Source organism: Opisthorchis viverrini, assembly GCF_000715545.1.
Source record: "Opisthorchis viverrini unplaced genomic scaffold opera_v5_212, whole genome shotgun sequence".
In the NCBI taxonomy this organism is placed as follows: Eukaryota; Metazoa; Platyhelminthes; class Trematoda; order Opisthorchiida; family Opisthorchiidae; genus Opisthorchis; species Opisthorchis viverrini.
In genome coordinates, this window is record NW_008751870.1 from 384,598 (window position 1) to 408,271 (window position 23,674).

The window sequence follows — 23,674 nt, forward strand, 5'->3', positions numbered from 1 at the left end:
ACAAAGCTTGGCCAACAGGTTTTTCACCGTTGACCCGGCAAACACACGGCGGGGACATAGTAAGAAAATTTTCAAGCTCAGAGTGTACACATTCATCAGACTAAATTTTTCTTATTTCGGGTAGTATCTGCGTGGAATCACCTTCCTCCGACGGTATTTAGCTCCTCCTGGAACCCATTTTAAAGCACCATTAGACATTTATTTATGCGAATCCTCCCGCTGGCAAGCATACTGCCCCGCGCTGAGAACATAAAGAGCAGTGCTACACCCTTTTTTCACTTGTGCCTTTCAGGTGAACGACAGCCACTGACCGACAAGAACAAAACCGACCCGGGAAACTTGGGCAAAAGCCTCGATCCTGTGTATCAATCCGTGAATCCGTGAATCCGTGGCCACACTTACCGCCCCACGCTGAGAATTAAAGAGCAGTGCTACACCATATTTTCGCTTGTGCCTTTCAGGCAAACATCAGCCACTGAATGACAAAGGCAACACCGACCCGGGAAACTTGGAAGCTTCTATCACTTGTATCAATCCGTGATCGAACCCACAAACGTCCTTGAATGAAATGCGGTGGATTTAAGCTTCAGATGGGTGAGGATGTTTCCATCTTAGCAGGCCGACGTGGGAAGCATTACGGAACAGTGGGTGGGTGCATTAGGCCTGCAGAATCCTACAAGCTTCATTATATTGAGCCGGATGATACTCTTGTCTCCATAGCTGTCCGATATGGCACAAGCGTAAGGGTTGTCGTGGTTTTATTACTTTCACACAGGTTCAACATCTGAAACTACTCAACCACCTGTGGGTAACAGATATTTCGAACTTGAGGACGTTGAAGGTACCAGATGAATCGCCATCAATGGGTCATCCATTGGATGCTTTCGAACTAACGCCCACGAAACAAAAATCCGCTTCCGCAAAGGACGAGTGTGATGAACTTCCATCAGCTAGTGCCTACATCAGAGGTTTATTCGAACGCGTACAACGAGCCAAGGAATCTGCCCGATCCGTTCTGGAGAACAGCAGGTAACTATCTAAAAATCGTTTATTATCCTTATGTTACTAAGTGTCGTAACAATAAATAGTCAAACCAACCCAGTTGTAAGGTTTTAATGCCGTACATGCCCAAGTAATTGGTGTGACACATGTAAACCCACGTTCTAGAGAATTCCGCATTTCCTTACGCATTCTAATGGCAGGTGATGTTTCATTGATGTCAGCTTAACTAACCGTACTGGTTAAAGTCGGAATCAAGGCTATACGAGTTGACGGAGCTTTGTCTAAAACCAAAAATAATGAAGCTTAACTGTGATCTTCGGTGAGAGGGATAGAAAGTACAAAATCGGCCACTCAGTAGGCGGGCGACAAATGAAAACGGATATTTAAGAGTGTAGAATGCTGCCGGTTTAGGAAATACAGCTGATGTGTAAGAAACATGCGCGTATTTTGTCATCGCAATGAAATAAAGGTCATGTTGGGAAGGGATTCCACATTCCTCCTAAATAATGTAAATCCTTCGGCCAAGTAGCCAAGTTTTGGTGTGATAATGAAGGTAAAAGGAAGGTTATATAGGCGTACATTCCAAATACAATATAGAACGCTTTTTCACCTTACCCCTTTTTGCAAAATGGATGAATAACCGCACAATCAAGAAACATAAGACGTGAACCCTGGAAATTCACACTTGGGTGCTTAAAGCGGTTCTTGACTTGCCAATATTAAGGGAACGCTTATAATTCCCGGGGGCTATGGATGCGGATACGTAGGACGGTTGTAGGGCTTAAGTGGCTCTTTGGGCACCCAAAACACATAGTCTTACTGGAAGTCCGCCGTGCAATCGGATAAAAAGCCGATATGATGTTCACGTTGTTAGTTTCTATCCAGATTGGCTGATTGTTGGCGGTGTGGGCACCTTGGGTATTTGTTCTAGGCTATCCTAGGATCCATATCTTTTCTCATTATGGTTCGGTAAAGCGCGTGTTTTCAGGTAGGCTGCTACCGATGATTGTAATGTCATTCTAGAAGATGAGCTGGAAAATCGGAACGAACGACGCTATTTGAACCCGACCTCTGCATCTCGACTTCTGTCTAGCCCTGGCACTACCCCGGTCCTCGTGTTTCCTACGGGTGATATGGCAGTTAGGCACCGAAATGGTGCTACGGCTGAACGATTATCTTATTATTATGTTCGCTCACCTAGCTCCTAAAACCACTCGAAGGATAGTCCCCGTTAAGAATGTATCCCTCGTTGTACATTTGGAAGAACGATACGCGCCTGCGACTGCTGAGATTACATTATCGCTCGGATTCACTGAGAGAGTTCGTTTAGAATACGTAACGTACAAATAACACCTAGGCGATCGGGAGCCGTCCGTCGATTTCAAAAACAAACAAGATACTAGAAAGCCCTCGTGGTCGCTAGATATGAATATAGATCAGTAGATATGGGTGGAACATCTAGCATCTACTGGATACCGAACAACCACTCATTTAGGTACGAGTTTGAGACACGCCACTCGGTATCCGCACCAATGCCATACGCAAAAACTTTTCAAGTAACCAGAGTAACGATGTTCTTCCAAGCTGAACCCAGACAACGAGGTCACGTTCTTCGGTGTATGAACGGGGGCAATTATTCCAGCCGAGATTGTTGTCGCAACTTGTGCTGGTGCTTTGTGATGTTTGATGGTGCAGTCCGTTAAGTCGCCTTTTGTGGGAAGACTAAGTGCTCGGTACACTTTATGTCCAGATCGCCATGGCAGTGAGACCGGCTCGGTTGTTACCGTGCATAGCGCGACAGCGAATTAACAAACTGGCTAGACTCGCTTTTGTCAACAAACATTCTTATGTGCAGGGGCTTACACTGCCGTATTGACCACGTTGTTCTCAGTGGAAATAGGTGGGCAGACCGTGGGGCATTACAGGAGGCTGGATACACATTCAACCGATCAGGAACTGCACAGGAACCTGGCATAGCAAGTCATGTGAGTGTAAAAAATAAGACGAACCGAACTGCATAAATGCTCCGATTTCCATGAGGACCTTTGCGACTTTTGTCACTGCGCATGCTTCGAAAAGTCTTACCCAGATACTGCTTAGGAAGAATTCGAATTGTCTGTCATCAACTGATTCCTTTTTTTACCGTGAATGATCTAAATATCCGAATCGGTTGTGAATACGAAACACGAAAAGGGTGATCAGCCGTTCGGAATTTAGGTGGCCGGTATGTACTTGTGATGTGTGCGACTATTGTTCGACATTAAGCTGTCATCATGGTTGGGCTTCCGTGCTGATTCTGCGAGGTAAACTGGCTCGAAACCAATTCCTAAAAGTTCAACCACGTCAGGAAGGCCAACGAAGAACAGCGAATCCCCGCACTGAAAGAAACCAAATTTTGATGCTGTCCCTGAGGTTAAGTCGTATTCTGCGATAGGAGTCTGAAGGCAGCTAGGCGTTTTCCCCAGACCAGCATATTCATAGTCATGGATGCGGCGCTGCTGCTTTCCCCCGAGGAAAGGCGGGTTAGAAAAGCTTGGTCCTGAGGACCGCACACCCTAATCGCCAAACATTTGACCGTGGCCGCCGGCGCATTATTCAATACGATCGTGATTCTATTAAAACCAACCAATCAGTCAATTTATCAGCTGTGAACCGTGTATCATGAGCACATTGGTTTCAGCTGTTACAGTTCCGATCACCGGAAAACGGGAATGTGGAACGTATAACCAGGCTTTGGAGGCAAGGGCATGTCCAGTTTGGTCGGAAGTTGGGTAGCTATGCATTGAAGGCGATAGCTTTGATACACGAGCACCACTGACTGTGCGATTGGGCCATTTTTGCCAATGTCATTAACGACTGGTGATTTAAGTCCTGAGGTTTCAACCAGGGAGGTGGCAGTCGACCACCCGACTAAGTTTACTGGTCAGTGTTTTCCTACTTCGTTGCCACGTCACAGACTATCCACCTTTCGGTCGCGTCCACTCAGCACAGGGATGGAACAAAAGCTCTGTGAGGCAGGCGGTTTTCTGGCATGCGGAGTACATGTCCCAACTGGCGCAGCCCATAAAGAGTGAGTAATTCATCTATCACACTATTAAAACCGAAGAGTCATGTGTGGTTCAAAAGACACCTGATGTTCATAGCCGCATCAGTAGTGAGACAGTGATGCCTTACTCTCTGCGTCTTTGGCCAGTCCGTTGAGTCAATGGCTGCGGGACCGGTCATCCAAGAAAATGCCAACAGCCGTTGCCTCGCGGTTTGGACTTCCGAGTCAAAGGCTCAAGGTGGGTTACCTCAACCAAACCCCCTTCTCCGGCTAATGCAACCGGGAAGTAGCATTCGCTTTTGTAACTCTTCGCTGACCAGTCTTCCCCGACATCCGTCCCCATCCGTCTGATGATGCAATGCGATCAACCCAATGCCATTCTTAGCCATTTTTCCGTCTGTAAACCAGCCCCCAGAAAAATAAAGCAAAATGACCACTCGCTAACCTCAAAAGATCTGGTTGACGTTGCAGCCTTGAATGTCCGTACTCCCTGTCAAATTGGGCGGCAGGCATCCCTTGCTGAAACCTTTCTTTCCTTCTCTGTCGATGTATGTTGTGTTTTCGAAACGCGCATGTAAGGCCTCACTTCGGTCGTGCACCTTGAGCCGCTTAGGATGAGCTCATATGTTCCACATTTCACTCTTTGGGTATCTGGTGATCTTGATGCAATGGCTCGTAGTGTCTATGGTGTGGGAGTTGCATTCAGTCCCAAGGCTGAAAGCGCTATACTCGATTGGATCCCAGCAAACAGTCGTCTTCGTGCTGTGCGGTTGTCTGGTTCAATCAAGATCAGTGCAGGGTGATGCAGTGAACAGTGTTTGTTTGTCGAATTAACATGCGCCACCACAGACTGTGGTTCTAAGACTAATGACGGGTTTTATCAAGATCTGTCACGACTGCTTCGGTCAGCAAGAAGGACGGGTATAATAGCCCTGGCAGGTGATATGAATGCCGAAAGTGGGCGACTAAGTCCGGAAAAAAGCAAATTCATGTGGTATATTTGGAGTCCATGCTCAGCGGCTGCTTCGGTTACGTGCTGACCATCGTCTGTTCCTGGCTAGTACGAACACTGACGTCGAGTTACTTGGAGATCACCAGCCACAAGATTGTCATGGACTCAGTTGGACCATGTGGCTATCAGTTACTGATGGGGAGCCTCAATTAGAGATTGTCGTTCCTTCTGAGGTATGCCACTTGACTCTGGTCATGCCATTATGTGAGTCTAGCCATCGCTTCGCTTCCTGTCATCAGTACGCGCGCCAAAGCAGAGCAGTTCCACTCGCCAACTTCGGCCAGTATTAGTAGCAAAATAATGAGCTGATTCGATTGAAAATCTACTGTAAACGCATAGTCATGCAGTTGAGCAGGATTACTTTGAGGCTGAATGGAAGCGGGTTAAAGAACCTGTGCTTTCAGCCTTCAGAAGTGTCTGTGCAAGGGACCTGACTCGATCAATTGAATACTGGATATTGTCGGGATCAGCGGATCTGATTGCTGCCAGAAAGGCTGTACGAGCAACAAGCGACTCATAGCGCACACAGACCTCTCGAACACCGCATAGTCAGGAGCTGGGAGACAGAATGCTGGTGGATCGCCAATGCCCTATTTAAACTGATTCGATCCACCGACCAAAAGAAGGCAGGTGTCAGCGAGACATGCGGAAAAGACGGAACGCCATTTCACTCAGGGAATCGTCATCTCGAGCGATGGGCTGAACAATTCGAATAACAGTTCAGTTGTCTCCTTCAACACAACTGCTGGAAGAACCTAGTGAGTTTGAATGGAACGTCGACTCCAGCCCGCCATCAACAACGGAAGTCCTGTGCGAGATAGTGATCCTTCACCGCCAAGTCACCTGACGGATGATCTGCACCTGGTGCTCTTCAACGAGGGTGGCGAGGTCCTGTTGAACGATCTGACAACCATATTTCAGAAGGTTTTGAACCGAAACAGAATACCAGTCAAACGGAGCTCCTGGACCATAATCCCAGTCTTTAAAAATGGCGCAAGACGTCATGCGGAAACCGCTGGCGCCAATTTGGTATCCGTCGCATCTAAGGTGCCCTGTGGCATTATTCTGCATAGGTTGGTCGATTATCTGGAAAAGTGCTTCCGTAAGAACCAAGCTGGGTTTTGTACTGACCGAGGGTGCGTCGGTCATATCTTTACATTGAGACAAGTTCTGGAACAGCGACACTGCTTCGAGCATCTCACCTTGTTATTTTTCGATATGAATGTTGCTTTTGACTCCGTTGATCGTCAGGATCTTTGGCAGTCTGGTGATCAAAGGTGTCCTAAATATATCCCTTATGAGAACACTGTATGGGAACTCCTGTTGATATGTACAAGTATACGACAAGCTTTCACCTGAGATACCACCTCCAGGTGTGTAAGACAAGGATACCCTCTCTCGCCTTTCCTCTAAAACCTCAGGGGTCGAAACGCTCCCAGGACGTTCCCTCACAGACATTGAAGATGCGGACGGTATTGCTCTCTTTGATTCAGATGAATATGCGGACGGTATTGCTCTCTTTGATTCAGATCCTTCAAAAATTCATGCCGCTTTGAATATCCTAGATAGTTCTGTTACAGGCACTCAACATCTGTTGCTGCTACAAGACGAACCGCTCGACGTAGTAGATAAATTTATCTGGGCAGCTGCATAAGCTCCGGTGGACTGACTGGAGGTGAGAATAATTCTGGAATCAGAAAGGCTAGTGGAGCTTTTACCAGCCCCCAGCACCAATGGAGCCGACATGGCGTCAGTTTGCCTGTCAAGGTTTGAGTGGAAGTGACCGAGAATCGGATAGCGGATGACCTGGAAACGAATTTCAGTAAACTTAGTGTGCTGGTCAACTGCCGCCTACCTAGACGGGACCCCACTATTTCTTTCAGTGTCTGCCCTCTGAAGCTAGCAGGACAACAAGCTGCTTTTTCTCTCACACTGGACTCGCTTTGCATTGATGTGTGATGTGTATCAGAAACAAGAATTCAAGATGGTTGGGCTAGCCGCCCCATTACTCTCCACTCGCTTCCAACTACGCGTCTCTGGTGATCCAGAGGCTGCTGCAGCTGGATGAGCAAAAGTTAGTGTCCCCCTAAGTCACCGGGCGGAATTATACTTGCTTCACTGGAGACCTGTTGATAGTCGACTCTGTGCGATTCGTCTGGCAACGTCTGTGAAGGAGTATCACAAGCGGGAAGTTGACCGCTGCCTGTTTGCCGTGTCATCATCATTGTCAGCTGTAATGACCGCGTACTCGTCGTCCAGTGGTTGTAGCTGCCACAGTTTCGTTCACCGATGGTTTGGTGGGGGGGAGGTAGCTGCGCGTTGCAGGCAGGAGCTGGTAAATTGGTGCATAAATGCAACACTGTCAGTGGGCTGTCAAGTGGAAGGGGGGTGGGAAAAGGAGCTATGCATTGAAGGCAATAGCTTGGGTGCACGAGCGCCATTGAGGGCGCATTATCTCCACCGGCTGTGTTGCAGGAGGCCAGCTGAACTGCTCTTCGAAGTGTTCGGCCCATCTCCCCAGTCGACGTTTTTGTGAGTGAATTAATGAGCCATCTTTTTCACTTATCTTTTCGCTGACCGTTGCTTTCCTAGAGCCAGTCGATCGTATCAGTTGATAAAGGGCGCGTCTGTTTCCCGTATTAAAAGCCTTCTCCATCTCGCGAGCTTTCGATGTCCACCAGAGCTCTCGGTCTGTAGCTCTATGGCTCTCCCTGAATGGTCTGTTGCGGTGAGCTAAAAGCTCGGATATTGTTGTGGTTGCCGTAGATTTGAATGCAGAAGTGGACAGGCTTAGCGCTTCTGAGACTCGGGTGGTCGACATGGATTGGCCTTGGTACGTACGGACAACGGTTGACGACTGATTCAGCTGTATGCTCACCGCAGACTGTTTTTGTGCAGTGCTAGCTTCCGAATTAGCCGAGGTTGTCGGGTCACATGGTGTCCTCCAACGGCGTGCCGGCTAATAACTCAAATTGATCACGTTGCCATCAGTTACCGATGGCGCAGATCAACAACTGGCTGCCACTCGTTTTGATACACATTTTTTGATTCCGACCACGCGCTCGTCCACAGTTGCTTCTCACTTCATTTTCCAAGGCCGCGTAACATACTGACAACTCACTGGGCAACTGAGATAGGTAGATCCGCATGTTGTACGAACTTACCAGAATCGTCTTCTAGAGTCTGCCAACTGTGAATTCATACTGGGACGAGATTGCAACCTCCTTGCCCAGTGCTGGGAGTATTTCCTGTAGTGCGGCGCTGCCAGGCCCACTCAAGCACTGGATATCAGTCCGAACAGTGGTATTGCTTAAATCTCGGAGAAATATTCCCCTGGTTTCGAACATACGTTCAGCTGCAACACCCTTTCGATGCCTAGCTGCCATGCCACCCGAAGGAAGCACGAGGACTGGGATACTGTCAGGTTGCCCAAGGTTAAACAGGGGAAGTCGAGAGGCAGAAGTCAGGTTCGAACCACGAACCTTCCGGTCCGTAAAGTCGCGCTCTAATCACTTGGTTTCGAACACAAACTGACCTGAGGGATTATCAGACGTCAGGTGAAAGTGAGCGTGAACCAACCTTGAACTTTGATGGACACGGAAAGCTAAGGAAAGAGGAGAGGCCCAGAAAGCCAAAGAATACTTGAGTTGGTCTGCGTGACCGGTCCCCGGAAGCCATCAAGGATCAGGACGGAGCGACCATCTTGAATAAAGAACACCGACCTTGGACATTGGATAACAGCTGTATCCACCAGCTGCCACTCATCGGGAGGCTTCAACTGACGCAGAACTCTGGCCGATGAACATGGAATCCCTTATTGCCTCGGAGGTTTACGACTGCGTATGTTCCGTCACGAAGAGATTGGACCTTACCATGGTGTGACGGTTTTGTGTACCTGGAGACCCACTGAACTATACTGGGGGGTGTCCTTCCGACAATCACAGGGTCTCATACCAGGTTGGTCAATGGGTAGAAGTCGGACGAACACAGTCTTATGGCCCTCCAGGTTTGGGGTTGGAACATGTGTGGTGACGTTTTCTGTAAAAAAGCGGTAATGTACTTGCGTTTCCAGCCCAACACCGCTGGCTTGCGGCTAGGTTTTGGAGACAGACTTTGGTTGAGGACCCTAATCGTCGTTCTGTCTAGATTTGGGTGCCCTGACTGTATCCCAGCCCTCGTACAACCATGACATTTACAGCTAACAATACTCATGCTACATCGGCCGTCGCGTGGTGCCATCAGCCGGGTCACCTTACTTGTTGCATACAGAAGGACGGGTAAACGAAAACATGCTATTTCACGTTTTCCGTCTTCCACCCTCCCCCACCCAAATTTTAATACTTCCTCCGAAAATCCCAGTACTATGACTGACTGTTTCGCTTGCCATGCATCACACCTAGCTTCAGCCTCTTTACGTCCCCGAAAGCCTGTCTACTTAGCTACCTTCAATGTCCGCACTCTGGAGCAAGCAGGTTGCTCAGGTGGTTCTTGCTCGTACGCTGGATTCCCTCTGCATTAATGTATGTTGTCTGTCAGAAACAAAGATGCAGGACGCAAGTACTATGATCGAACTGACTGCCCCCTCACACTTTTCCCGGCTCTGGCTTCCGCACCTCTGATGATGCACAGGCCGCTGGGGGTGGGTATTGTATTAAGCGAATGAACGGAAGCATCTGTGCTTGATTGGATATCCGTTGATAGTCGCCGCGGAAGCATCTGTGCTTGATTGGATATTCGTTGATAGTCGCCCCTGTGCGGTTCGTTTGGCAACACATGTGAGGGAATCTAGAGGAAGTGAGGTGTCTACCTTCGCCCCAACTGACTGTGGCTCTGAATCTGCCAAGGACAGTTCCCATGACGCTGTGGGTGCCCTTCTACAGAGGGCTAAAAGCCCAGATATCGTTGTGGTTGCTGGTGACGTAAACACCCAGGTAGGTAGACTAGGCGTTTCTGAGGCCGGATCGTCTTGGACTGGGCATGAGACGCACGGACAACGGGGATCGCTTACTTCAGATGTGTGCCGATCACACACTGTTCCTTTGCAGTACAAATTTTCGGAACAGCGGAAATCGCTTGACAACGTGGGGCCCACCAACAAACCAGCCCCAAATCCAAGTAGACTGAATCGCCGTCAGTCATCGATGGTGAGGGTCGATCACTGCGTGGCGCTCTTTATGGAACACCAGCGTGGACTCCGACCATGCACCTGTACTCTGCTGCTTTTCATTGCGCTTTTCGGGTGTACGCAAAACCTGCACACCTCGCTTAGTCATTGACAGGCTAGTGAACCCAAAAGTCCACGGAATTATCAGAACCATCTCCTCGAACGCCTGTCGGACGGTATGATGTCGGATATAAGCGGCCACTGGGAAAAGATATTCATGGCGGTACAGCCCACCCAACCTCATCTAAACATCGAATCTCTGATAGGACTGCTTCGTCGCCGGAGACCTGGTGACAGATTCCCCTGGTCGCCACCACAACTCCACCCGGCGCATCATCCGACACTAGGTGAAACTGAGTGTCTGCGCAGACCAAGAAGCCTGGTGAACTCGAAAGGTCGAGGAAATAGAAAAAATTAAAAGAATGCTGGAAACGTCTGTAAGCTGTTAGACTTAGTTCGTTCGACTGTCCTTGGAAACCTCTTGTCAGCGAAATAATCAGGGACCAAAATGGCTCCCTGGTATGCAGCAAGACAACTTTTGAACTGCTGGGCACAGTACTTCGAACAGCAATTCAGGTGGTTACCTGCTACCTCCAAACCAGAATCCGTGCCTTCAACAGAAAGGTGGACCGTGGGGGACCCGCCTTTGGTCTCAAAAGTGTCCGAGTGTATTTCTCCATTCAAGTGTCATCGTGCTGCTGGTCCAGAAGACCTTCCACTTGCTCTTTTCAAGGATGGCGGTGGACTTCTCAGCCAGTGTCTGTCTAGCCTGTTTGGGTCTATCTGGGAGAAAGAGACCGTCCCAGACAACTGGGGTGAATAGATAATAGTGTCCATTTTCAAAAAGGGGTATATTCGCAGTGAATGTGGAAACTATAGAGGTGTTAGTTTGACTCCTATTGTGACAAGCCTTCTGGCGTCACTGATTCTTCGTCGTCTTACGGTGGCACGCGAAGCCTGGACTCGTGCGAATCAAGTGGGATTTCTACCGGATAGAGGCTGTGTTGGCCACGTCTTCACACTTCGTCAGGTGTTAGAGCAACGCCATTTGTACGGAAGACCCACAATCTTGCTACTCCTTGACTTCAAGGTTACTTTCGATTTTGTCAGTCGGTCAGTGCTGTTAACTACACTTGCTCAGCAGGGTATGCCCCAGAAGTTTGTTAACATAACCACATCTCTGTATTTGAATACTTCTGGGCGGGTGAGTGTACGGTGGGCTCTCCAAAAGCCTCCTTACTAAATGTGGTGTCCGACAAGGATGTTCACCCTCCATATTCTTGTTCAACTTCATCAATGAAATAGTGAGACAAACGCTCGAAGGTCTTCAAAGCCCCGATGTTCAAGTTGTTGCTGGTGAGAGCCTTGTCAATCTGGAGTATGCAGATGGCATTGCCCAAAGCGAAGCACAAGCCCTGCTGAATAGACTGATCACAATCATATCATCTTTTGGCATGCGCCATGCACCTTCAAAGTGGCAAGTCATGTTCCTGAACGTGCAGTCTCCGAACATATCCCTTACAATTTCAAGGAGAATCACTGGCGATTGTGGAAAGTTTTACATACTTCGGTAGCTGTATTAGCTCTGACAGAAATGTATCTCACAAAGTTAGTGCGATAATATCAAAAGCTCGGATCACGTTTGCTAATTTGCGCCACTTGTGGCGTCAAAAAAATCTTGAGGGTCGCATGAATTGGTGTGAGATATTGCCTCTGTGGACAGAGGATGTGACGCGTCTTCAGGTTTTCGACCACTGATGTCCCAGAAGCGTGGCTTGTTTTGGATTGTGTTAGCGTGTTAGTAACGAGATGACTAGAAAAGAGGCATTTGGTTGTGAGGCAGGTACTTCAATTGGGGAAAAAATTCAGCACCACCGACTACGGTGGCTCGGTCATATGCTACGCATGTCGAAACACCGTCTAACGAGACGAGTATTGTTCTCCGTGCCCCCTTCAGAATGGTGCAAACACACAACGCATGACTTTGTAGAAGGGCATGAAAGAGATCATGAAGAGTTTGAGGGTTAGTGTTGTTGGGATTGGGTCCCCGTGACCCCATCTGTGCTTGGCTGGAGGCGTTACAACGAATGGCGGTTAATCGGTGTCAGTGGCGTTCGTGCTGTCAGTTTTTTTCCGGATTCATTAAACGCTTGGAGGTGTGAGCACCTCAGAACACTTGACACAGTCCAGCACTAAGTCCCCTCCCTCACCCACTATTTTCCCCTTCTTTTCACTTTATATCTTTAACTATGATTAGACTAACCTTATGGTTGTACGACAGTGAAGCATCAGTGTCAACACTGATGTTGCTGTCTTTGATTATGATGATTTTGACTGCATGTGTTCTCTAAAGCGCCAACGAGCTACTAGTCTAGATAACCTCCCACCCGCATGGTTCAAAGATAGGGGTAAGGTCCTCAGGCAGCGCTTGTCTGATCTGTTTTCCTGCACTTAGGAAAAGAAGACTGTCCCAGATAACTGGAGAGAGTCGGTGATAGTGTCCATTTTAAAAAAGAGCTCGTAGTGAGTGTGGTGACCACAGGGGGATCAGTTTGACCACGGTCGTAACAAAGCTGTCCGCGTCACTTGTGCATCGTCACCTTGTGGTTGCTCGTAAAACACTGACTCCAGAGCAGTAAGCGGGATTTCGGCCTGCTAGGGATTGTATTGACCGAATTTTCACACCGTCAGGTGCTAGAGCAACTTCTTACGTACATACTACCCACAATTTTAGTATTCTTGGATTTTCAAGGTGCATTCGGCTTGGTTGACCGGTCTGTTCTCCTTGATACACTTGCCTATCAAGAAATGTCCCGGGCGTTTGTGAACATAAGTTCTTTGCATTCTCAGACTTTTGGAGAGTTCTCCAAAAGCTTCCGTATATAGATTGGAGTCGATCAGGAGTTCCCACTCTCTCCATTCCTATTTAGTTTCGTGACCGATGAAATAGTGAGACGGAAGCTGGAAGCTCTTTAAAACCCTGGTGTTCATCTAGCAGCTGACAAAAACCTTGGAATATGCAGATGACACAGCTTTCCTTTTCGAAGGGTAGAAAGCGCAGGTGTTTCTTGAATGTACTGGCCAAAGTCATTCCATCCTTTGGTATGCACTTTCCACCTGCAAAGTGTAAGGTCATTTCACTGAACATGCAGTCACTGAACGCACCACTCACATTCCAGCGAGGGGCACTCGAAGTGGTGGAACATTTTACATATCTTGGAGGTTGTATTAGCTCCGATTATGGTGTGACAGACGAGATCAATGCACGAATCTGCAATTCTTAGATTAACTATTTTGAGACACCTGTGGCTTCAAAGGGGTGTGTCCCTGAATCTCAAAGGAGGCATTTGTCAGGCTACAGTACGGGTTATTTTTGTACGGCTGTGAACGGAACTGAAAATTCTTGGTATTCGACAACCGTTGTCTTGGAACCATAGCTCGTGTGGGTTGGTGCCGGTGAATCCGAGACGACTAGAAAACGAGTTTTCAGTTGTGCATTAGAGTTGTCCATTGAAGACTAGGTCCAGCTCCGGAAGCTGCGTTGGTTAGGCCATGCAATGTGCATGTCGGAACATCGTTTGCCGAAGAGAGTGCTATTCTTCGTGCCTCATTCGGAGTGACGGAAACAGAGGTGGGCAAATCTTGACCTAGCCGATAGGTATGTTCATTTGCGGGTAACTCATAGAAATAATGCAAGGCACTCAGTGAAAATAAGTTTGGCAAAAATTTTCAAGCCCCGTGACTGAAGTGCACTCGGTTTCCAGATCCCTTCATCGAACCCAGGAGGGTCTCATGGTAGGGTTGAATGTGGACATTTTCGCTACCCTTCTGAAACGATCAATGCAGGACGCTTCCCTGATTCTAGCCGTTTCTCCTCTTCAATAAAACTCGGGTTTCGAACATTGTCATTATTCCTTTATTCAACTAGCAGCACCATAGTCATCTCGTGGTTTCACAACCTGACAAATGCAAATTCGAAGCGTTTTTGGTCCACACTTTAGCTGTGCTATGTCAAATCTTGAAGCAATCGAGTGCACTCCTGAAATAGTACAGGTGAAAATTCTACAGGTTTTTTTCCAGTCTGATCAGATCGTCTATAGTGTCTGTATTAACCGGGCATATTTGCTGAGTAGTGTTGCAGTGTGTCCATGATCCTAGAATTCTCCACCTGGTATTCCAGTCCTTGAGTCATATGCATCCCGAAGGACGATAGCAGTCCACGATTCGCAACTGCCCTTAATCAATGGTTTCTCTAACCTTCACCTTCTGTTTGTCAGCACTCCCGAACCTCGTAAGGTCAGTTCACTCCAATATTTCCCTTTATCTCCTTTCTAGGTTGTCAGAAATCCTATCAGAAACCAACTACAATCTTCAGCCTGAGGTACGTCGCTCTAGTCAGGCCGTTGGAACTCCTGCCGTCATGGTAGCCAGTTCGTCCAGCGTCTCTCTAAATTCCCAGTGGCGCGCACCCCCAAATAAACCTTCCTGCTCCACTCCTGAAACGTGGAACAGTAACTGCGATCTGTGAACGTTGTACTCTTCGAATCCATTCCTATTTTGTCCCATTATCACTGTCATTTCTTCTCCTGTCCCGAGAAGTACTCATCTGGTTTTTCACACTGGTCGTGTCCAAGCTTTTTGACCTCGCCTTGTCGTTCTGTGATATGCTCTGATTTATCGTCATTTTTCATCTCGGAAGGAAACCTGTTCCATTTCTGGTCTATAGCAAACTTGCTTATAAACAGCAGTCTGTAAATATTGATGGAATAAACTATCTTCTCTCTATTTCCGTTTGTAACAATACAACGTAAAGGCCTTTTCAGCCAAGCTTATTTATTGAGAACTTGTCTAATCTATCTTGTTTTTTGTTGACAGCGTGAAGAGATTTGGGAAATTTGATTCAAGTTTTCGTCCTTTAATTCAAGCCACGCCATACTGAAAATCCCGAAATCACTTAACAGTTGTTTCCTACTTATTGAGAATCATCAGCAATACACATCTAATGAAAATCCAGAGAGTTTCGAACCCGCAACCTTCATGTGTTCGTGGTTTCCGCACCATCACACACCTAGACTAACCGCGAATTTTTTGAACAACTGTTTTGTCTTTTCTTGGACGAATATGCCTATCTCACAATCCCTCAGTGTGTCCCGTGCCGTCCAATTGGACGTATGAGGTCGACGATCATGCGCAATATGAATCTGCACCGAATAGGGTAATCCTCCACCAGAGAGACCACCATGACCCACGGGGAAACGAACTCCCTGTGCATCACTTTAAGGACAAGTAACCTTTTGGATTTATCAGGTTATATTCCACCACCATCATCAGCGAAACACCAACCTTTACACATCCTGCCGCAATGGCCTCTGGATCTCGAGATTTGCGCAACCGCCTTTGACGTTCGTCCGCAGATTAGCTACCATAGTGTGTACGCGGTGTAAGTTAGAGCACACGTTATTTTGGCTTACCTGCGGTCCCATGCCTCTTCAAACTCCATCACTGATAACATACTACCAGGGTTCAACACTGATGCTTCGCAGGTGTCACGGTTGTACGTGGGTGGGATACTGCCAGGGCACCCAGACCTAGATAGGCGAACGAGCAGTATCCTCGGACAAAAACCTGACCGTAGGCGGTGATGTTTTATGGGAAATGCAGCTGCCTCTCTATTTCTAAAGAACAGTTTGCCACATATGTTCCAATCTCCAGCCTGGACAACCAGGAGTCTGCGTTGGTCAGAGCCCTAATCGTTGACCAACCTGGTATGAAGGAATGCGAGTTTCGCACGGACAACCCAGGTATCGCTCAGTGGGTCGCGGTGACACGCAAACCGCCACACCACCGTGAGGTCCAGAATCCTCGTGGTGGCCTAGGATGTGTGCACGACATCATCTGCAGAGACATGTCGCAAGTGAAATACGGACTGGTGGAAATGATGCTTGAACATGAGATGCGGTGCACGACACGTCGCGATCTGTTGAGGCCCCAACAATCGTTGTTGTTGCTTTAGGATTTTGCAGCTTAATCTTTCTGGGAAAACTGCTTTGGACTGGTTATCCAATAGCAGAAAGAGAAGATTACTTATGTCCTGCCTTCACTGCACTCTAAAGATCGGTGCGGGGTGCATGGTTATCAGCTCATTCCCACTCCAAGTAGCTGGAAATGTATCGTTTGGTAGGAACAAGTCTTGCTTGATGTTATCCAGTGCAACCCATGACGAGTAGTGACGCTATACTTCCGGAACTGAGTTTTGAGCCCGAATTCTATCAAGGCTTTCAACAGTTTAGAGGCTGTTTCTATTCCAAAATCCCGTTAGAAATCACCCGAGACTTTGAACTGCATTGTTACCCCAAGATATCTTCAGACACAGTTCATATGCACGCCCATCGTGCTTTGTCCATCATCAAAGACAGCAACATCTATGTTGGCACCGATGCTTCACTGCCTTAGGGTGAAAAGAAGGGAAAAAGAGTGGGTGAGGGAGGGGACCTAGTGCTGGCCTATGTCAAGCATTCTGAGGTGCCTACGCCTCCAACCGCTCAATCAATCTTGAAAGAAACTGACAGCACGAACGCCACTGACATCGATTAGCCGCCATTTCTTGCAACGTCTCCGTCAACTAGTCAGTCTATACTTAGGTAATGATTCCACATGATTGGACAAGTTGCCACGGCAGACGACTATGTTCCCTTCGTTCAATTGTTTGGTCTTCATGTTGATTTGAGACGAGCCTTTGTGCCCTCATTTGTGTCAGTTTTGGTGTACAGAACATTTCCGACCGGGTTGTCTTGGAGATTACAGATGGCAGTAGGAAGAGTCGAACTCACTTTTTCAGAGCATACGTGGGTTCTAGGTGGTGGGGGTCACTTTCCAAAAGATGGGAAATTTCACAAGCACCTTAGGCTTGTTGTGGACGGTCGTGAGGGGCACTGTACTCATAATCGCGCAAGTAAGTGCTCTCAATCAAATCTCAATTGTTAACGGTATGGAAAAATTTGCGAATTTTTCAACTGGGATTTCGTCTTAATGATCCCTATTGCGTGCTGCACGCTTATTTACCTCGCGAATTGCATCGACCAAAAATACTGTATTTGAAACAAATAGAATTTTGTCTGTGTTGCTTATTCGGCATTTGAAATATACCACCCTAGGACAGGACTTCTGAAGTAACAAAGTCAGCAAGCAACATGCCATAAAGTGCTTTCGGAAACAAAGGACAAATATGTGCTAAACACCAGTTCGTGTAGATTCCAGGACCGTCGATCGATCAGTCTAACTTTACCAAACTTTGTGCTGGTGCTGTTTGAACAACCCGCATTTACCTTGCCGGATCTTTGAATACGCCAATTCACGTGGCGATCGTTCCGCTCGGAACGCTGAATGAATTAGTTGAAAACGTGTCTGACAACTTTTGGTCTCAATTTCAAAAACAACCCATTTTTGAGGCAACCAGATATCATCGGTGTATACGCGTTCATCGCATCCTGTTACATGAGGACGATCAACGAGAAGTAAGCGTGATAACGTGGCCATGTTCTGGCCCCCACCACCAATACTAGCGAATTTTTATGTTGACGAACGCAGAATAACCAATAGAAAACAAAGTGGACAGAACTACACACCATAAATTGAAGATGGAACGCATGACGGGAATGTGATTATGTAGGGGACAGGCCAAAGCAGAATTCTTGGTCGAATATGTCGGTAATTTACAAGTTCGGAGAGTCGTCTCCACAGCGCAAACAACCCAAAACCAGAGTTTCAAACGTCTTTGCAAAGACAACCATTGTTTTACGTTTTAGGTCATTATTACTGCATTTGACCATAGCCACGGGCTAACATACCTGTGGTCTGAGATTCTGTTTCACGAGGTCGTTGCATTCGACTGTGGTCCACGCAGCTACGTGCCTTCAGTATTCGTGCACGGTAAACTGGCTTCTCCCCATATTCAGTTTGTCCGTGATATCCAACTGTGCCATCGGAACCTATTAATGCTCTGGTTATGAGTGGTCAAATTAAGAAGCGGAAGGTAGCATGCACTATGCAAGACAACCGTTTACAGTTACTGGATGCACCTTCTACAATAAAAGTACAATTCGGAGATGGACTCAGTCAGGAGATTTATCATTTGAGAATAACGGGTATGAGTTCCTGAATGAATGTACGGATGCGGAAGGTATTCTTTTTCTGCAGTATAGCTGCTACAGATGTTCCGTGATTGTCCGCTGACCTGTAGCGTTTGGTTGTCGCCTGCTTTGTGTGTGTGTGCTGCGTCGAATGGCACGCGTATCTATTGTATGCAATGTGAAAACACGAGCGGTCATTCCGGTTTGACGGTTGCATAAACGAAAACAATTTGACCTCATGCGTGGCACATGTTGATGGTGGCAACAGCATAAGCAAAATGGATGGAGAATTGCAGGTGCACGTGTACTAATCAAACTGAGCGGAGTGGTGAAAAAAATAATCAAACAATGTGAAGCCCCTACACACACCTCACGCAGGATACAATGATTTCGCCGAGTCGCGTATGACGCTACCAATCAATGTTACACTAAAGGTCTCGGTTCGACCCCAGCTGTACAGTTGTTCGACCTAAAACACGACAACCAAACAGAATAGTAATCGTGCAGTTGGATCGTATATACTACGATAGAAGAAAATGTTACAATACATATTTGGCTAAGTTGGGGTCCTCATGCTGTTCCACTGGTGAGCACGATAGTCGGTCGCGATTTCAGTGAGGAATTGAACTTTACATGCCCACTCTAATCAGTGGATGCTATCATGAATTCCTACAATACTTCGTGGTATGATTCAAACGTCACGATCTTCTTATCACTTTCAAAATGACTGATATTCACTTTCACATACTTGTAACAATCCAAACCCACTCTGGTACCGAACTAGACGAACTCAAATGAATGCTAATCCAGAGGACTTCGGACAAATACAGATACGAAGGGGTATATTCATATTAACTGCACTACTTACGTCCAATTTGTGTATGAATATATTCCTCTTAAGTGGTCAATGATTGCTCTCAGGACTTCGATTGTGGTAAACAGTAACCCGCCCGTACACTGCGTACTGTTGTGTAATGTCTGTTCGAGTTTCTAATGTTCGCATCACAACTACACTTTGTGATTCAATTCTTTGTCTGACGATTCTGCAACGAAACCCAAACAATCCTAGGCAAAGATTGAAATGCAAAGGGACTCCTGTAAATGGTGAGCTCTAGAAAAGTGGTCCATTCGTTTTGCCTCAAAAGAGAGAGAGTTAGTCTCTACGAATGATTTTCGGTCCCAAAACAGTGTATCCACACCAACTAACTGAGTTCTAAGGGGCGAGAAGGCTCAGTGGTTAGAGCGTAAATTTACTGACCGAAAGATCCGTGGTTCGAGTCCGACTTCTGCCTCTGGACTTCCCCGTCTAGGTTTGGGCAACCTGGCAGTAACCCAGCCCTCGTGCTTCCTTCGGGTGATATGGCAGCTAAGCACCAAAAGGGTGTTACAGCTGAATGATCATCGTCATTTCATCAACTAAGTCCTAAAGTTTCCTAAATCCGCCAGAACTGATTAATGGTTATATCTCACGCGGTGAAATAGCACTCAAACTAGGGGACCGACGATTCAACTGTCTGAAGTCCGAACGATGTCTAGGAGGGTTTTCTGGCCACAATGGTCGTCCAAGTGATTTTGTGATTGATCATTTTATCCGGCGACGAATACACCTTGTTTGTTACCTTTGTGGTTTGAGGAATCATTAGAGAAAACTTCTGTTTGCGGGCTTTCTGGAGTTTCCCGCGAGATCATACATAGCTGTAAATGCGCTATCAAACAGCAAAAGTAAAAGGAAGCTTTTCCGAGAGAAACGTCATTGGTTGAGTTCGCTCCTTTACGGTCGCTAATGGGACAGAACGAAACTGAGTTAAGTTTTATTAGAACTGTGTGTGTCCCTTTTCACACGAGCTTTCCTTTGCTTCACAGCTTAAAAGTCAGGTGTTTGCGCCTTCCTGTGTGTGCAACTCTGTACTAGCCTTCAGTTGACCGCTTAAAGTAGGAAACTTGGTTTCTATCCAAGATTCTGTTAGAATAGCATCATTCAGGCTATCATTCTTCTGGAATGACCCTCATCATTGCTATCAAGCCTGATAGACCGGTTCTACATACCGGCGCTTAATTACCTTGCAACCAGGGGGAACGGACGCCCTAGCATCAAGTGGAATGAAAGAGGAAGAGTATGAATCTTGTGCCAGGAGACCCTGTTTTCTTATAACATAGTGTTGGTATCCTCAACAACTAAAAAAGCACATCTGAACATCATATTGGAGCCGGATGTAATCAGTGGAGTTGACCCAGCATCCTCTGTGAACCTCATTCAACGGATTCTGCTGCCAGATAGTTCGGCTGGAAAGTAGCAAAACGCTGTTTAGTGGGATCGGCCGTGTACAGTGTTCCGTGGGGTTTCCAACCAAGGATATCCTAAAATCCCACAGCGCTAGGCGTGGTTGTGACTGCCTTCATTTCGCGTTGCTCTGTCATGACTTTTCACCCATGAACCCTTTGCCAACAACAATCTGGGACAGAAAGCAAGGCTTTCGTTGAGTGACGCTAGTCGGGCATGCATAACATCACTGTGACTTGATAAGGTTTCATTGACCGTATTGGTAATAATTCTCCATTATCAATTGTCCCCTTACACGCACGTTCACAAATCTTGGATTTAGAACTGAATCAAAACTAATTAAGCTTAATTTTGTTCCAGAGGTGCTGCAACCAGCTAGCCACCAGGCTGCTCACACAGTGCTGGTCAGCTAACTGAAGACCCTCAGCCGTGAGAAGTTGTAAATTCGGACTGTCTGCAATCGCCTAGCAGTTCGAGGGAATTTCGTTTCTGATGTCAGTTGCAGAATGAATGAATACCGTAACCACCTTTGGTCGGTCCTCTCAAGCTAATTCTTTCCCTCATGTAAAACAGTAACAACCAGCCTTATGCTTCACGGCCTCTAACATCGCTTCTCTACACAGTTTTTGAAGGTAGACTTTCGTCCAACCTTACAAGGCACCATCTCTCTCTCTCTCACCATCCTGTCAATGTACGTTGCGTACACCTTACTGAGGCGTTATCATTTAGGAGGTGGCAGGAAAATCCGTGCATCTCAACAAAGAGAACAACCAAGAAATTTGTACGAGTCTTTTTTTAACTATTCTGAGTCTCTTAAGGTCCTGTTCTTTTCATGGCCTCCTGGGAAACTTAGATCTTATGCACAAACAGAATAACCATCAGTTCACCATCATACTGAGTTGATCAAAAATAGTTGAATGCAACCTCTGAAATGGGCCAATCACAAGACGGGTCCTTAGTCAAAGGATGACTCATTCGGGTTTACGTATATTTGGTTCCATCAAGAAGCAGGTCTCATTCTGTATCGCAATTTTTCAAGAAAAAAATGGATGAAGAATTTGCAGACTATGGATTTCGTGTCAATCTCCAAGTCCGAGTTGTCCTTGTTCAACCGTACGTCCAAATATCTTTTCCGATTGCAGCCCCTGCAAATCAGTTCCCAGTGCCGTTGTTTATCGTGTTCAGTGAGCTCGAGATAGTTAGTAATCGGAAAGTCACTGGTTCGAGTCCACCTTCGGGATTTCGAATGTTCCTGTCTTAACTCAGGTAACCCAGCAGAATCTGAGGCATCGTGCTTCCCTCGGGTAACATGTCATCTATACACCGAAAGAGTGTTACGGCTTTCAGTGGAAATCGGAACTTTCTACAAAACGAAATGGAACGTGTTATAGCTGTCTCCTGTCCCCGCTCCAGTTCCTAGTGCCGGAAAAAGACTCGCCGACAGGTAACACAACAGCTTTATTGTGAACAAGGGAGTGCGAAAGTTACTACTGCCCCATACTATTTAAAGGACACTTTTTGACATCTGTCTAGGCTGTGTGATTGGCGTTTAGTGATCACCGATCAACACCGACCGCACTTCTATGAAGTCCCTGAATACTCATCGGCTTTTACTAGATTGATGGAGTAATTGACTGGCCTGTCGGCTTCCCTATTGAGATTTTGATGGGGTTTTAGGCTCTCAGCAGGTTCCGGGCATTCTGGGGTTATTTTCAGACAGAAGGTGCTGCAGGATAGCTGATTGACATGGAAGAAACTTTTTTAGTCTTCAATCAATTGGGAAAAGTTTTGAACCGATTGAGAAGTCATCGTTTCAGAAGGGTTTGCTACACAGTCGGTAGTTTTTTTTGGTCAACCATTCACTTTTGACACAAAAGCTTCATAAGGCCATGTGAACAGGTCACCAAATTGGCCAGGTTATAAGACAGGCGGAGAACCAAACTAGGTCAGTGTTGAGCGTCAATTAACCGCTCTTGTCGGTTAGTATGGTTGTCAAAATCTTGCGCTGGTGGACTGGGGGCGTTTCAAATTAATTCTGATCGGGTTTGCTTCCTTACTCTTCCACTTCTGGTTGCTTCAATCGATTATTCACCTCGGGTACCACCGGTAGATTTTCCTTGGCCTTTGTGGGGTTGTGAGTGCTGCTACAATTTAGTGAGGGTTGAAGTCACTGTCATATGATGACTACTCTTCCCTGTGATAATCGCACACCAACACGTGTTAGCTCGGTTGACCCAAGACCGTTCTCCACACGCTTGCCAGTTCCACGCCTTCTATCCTGTTAACACTGTGAGGCTTGGTGATTTCTACCGTTCCGGCCGTCAGCCTCTGAGGTGGACCGTAGTCCTCGCTTCAAAACCTCGACATTTTCTAAGTCTACTTTGTGTCCCGTGTCCAGTGCATATTCTGCAATTGCCGAGTCTTTTTAGTAACGCTGGATATTCATCTGCGTTTCTCGGTGACCTGTTTATTTTTCTCTTATGCTTTCCGATTCTGGTGTGAAGTTCCCTATTCGTCTGTCCTATATAGACCTTAATGCAGTCGTTACAGTTGATTTTGTAGACACAGTCCCTGGTTCTGTTTACCGGGAGGCGATCCTTCAATTGCACCAGTGCAGAGCGCAGAGTGTTTCCCATCTGGAAAGCTACTCTCATGTTGGCCCTGTTTAGAACCCTTCGGATGACCTCCGATGTGTCTGCTTTATATGGAATAACAGCGGTCCCAAGAAATTATCGTTTGGGTTTCGCCACCGATATCAGCATCCTTCGTAATTGACGCCTCACCAAACTAGTTGGATATCCACTACCCCGAAGTTTGTCCTTTGTTTCAATTTGGGCCGCTGTCCGATTAACTTCTCCTGTGCACAGGGCCATTACACGCCTAAACATTGATGAGGGAATACTAGCAAATACCGATTTCGGAGCAGCAGACGAGTAGTTCAAAGCTGCCCCAATGTCAGTTGGCTTCCTGTATACTGTGGTCTTTAGTCCCCCCCCGCGACCTTATATGTCATGCAGTTTAAAAATGCCACTGTACCCGA

General features: G+C 46.9%; 2 protein-coding genes across 2 annotated transcripts in view; both read left to right on the forward strand.

The window, feature by feature from the left end:
* Nucleotides 1-563: 563 nt before the first annotated feature.
* Nucleotides 564-4,399, forward strand: T265_08354 (hypothetical protein; the record flags this gene model as incomplete). Its single annotated transcript, XM_009174130.1, has 4 exons — nt 564-740; nt 776-1,029; nt 2,858-2,987; nt 4,196-4,399. The coding sequence occupies 4 exons, from the start codon at nt 564-566 to the stop codon at nt 4,397-4,399; spliced, it is 765 nt and encodes a 254-aa protein (XP_009172394.1).
* A 1,429-nt stretch (nt 4,400-5,828) lies between these two features.
* T265_08355 (hypothetical protein) overlaps nt 5,829-23,674 on the forward strand; it is a gene marked incomplete at both ends in the record, with an annotated part of 85,433 nt that continues 67,587 nt past the window's right edge. The window contains 2 exons of the mRNA XM_009174131.1: nt 5,829-6,133; nt 14,560-14,735. Of these exons, the coding sequence (XP_009172395.1) occupies nt 5,829-6,133; nt 14,560-14,735 (481 nt within the window). The remainder of the gene's footprint in view (nt 6,134-14,559; nt 14,736-23,674) is intronic.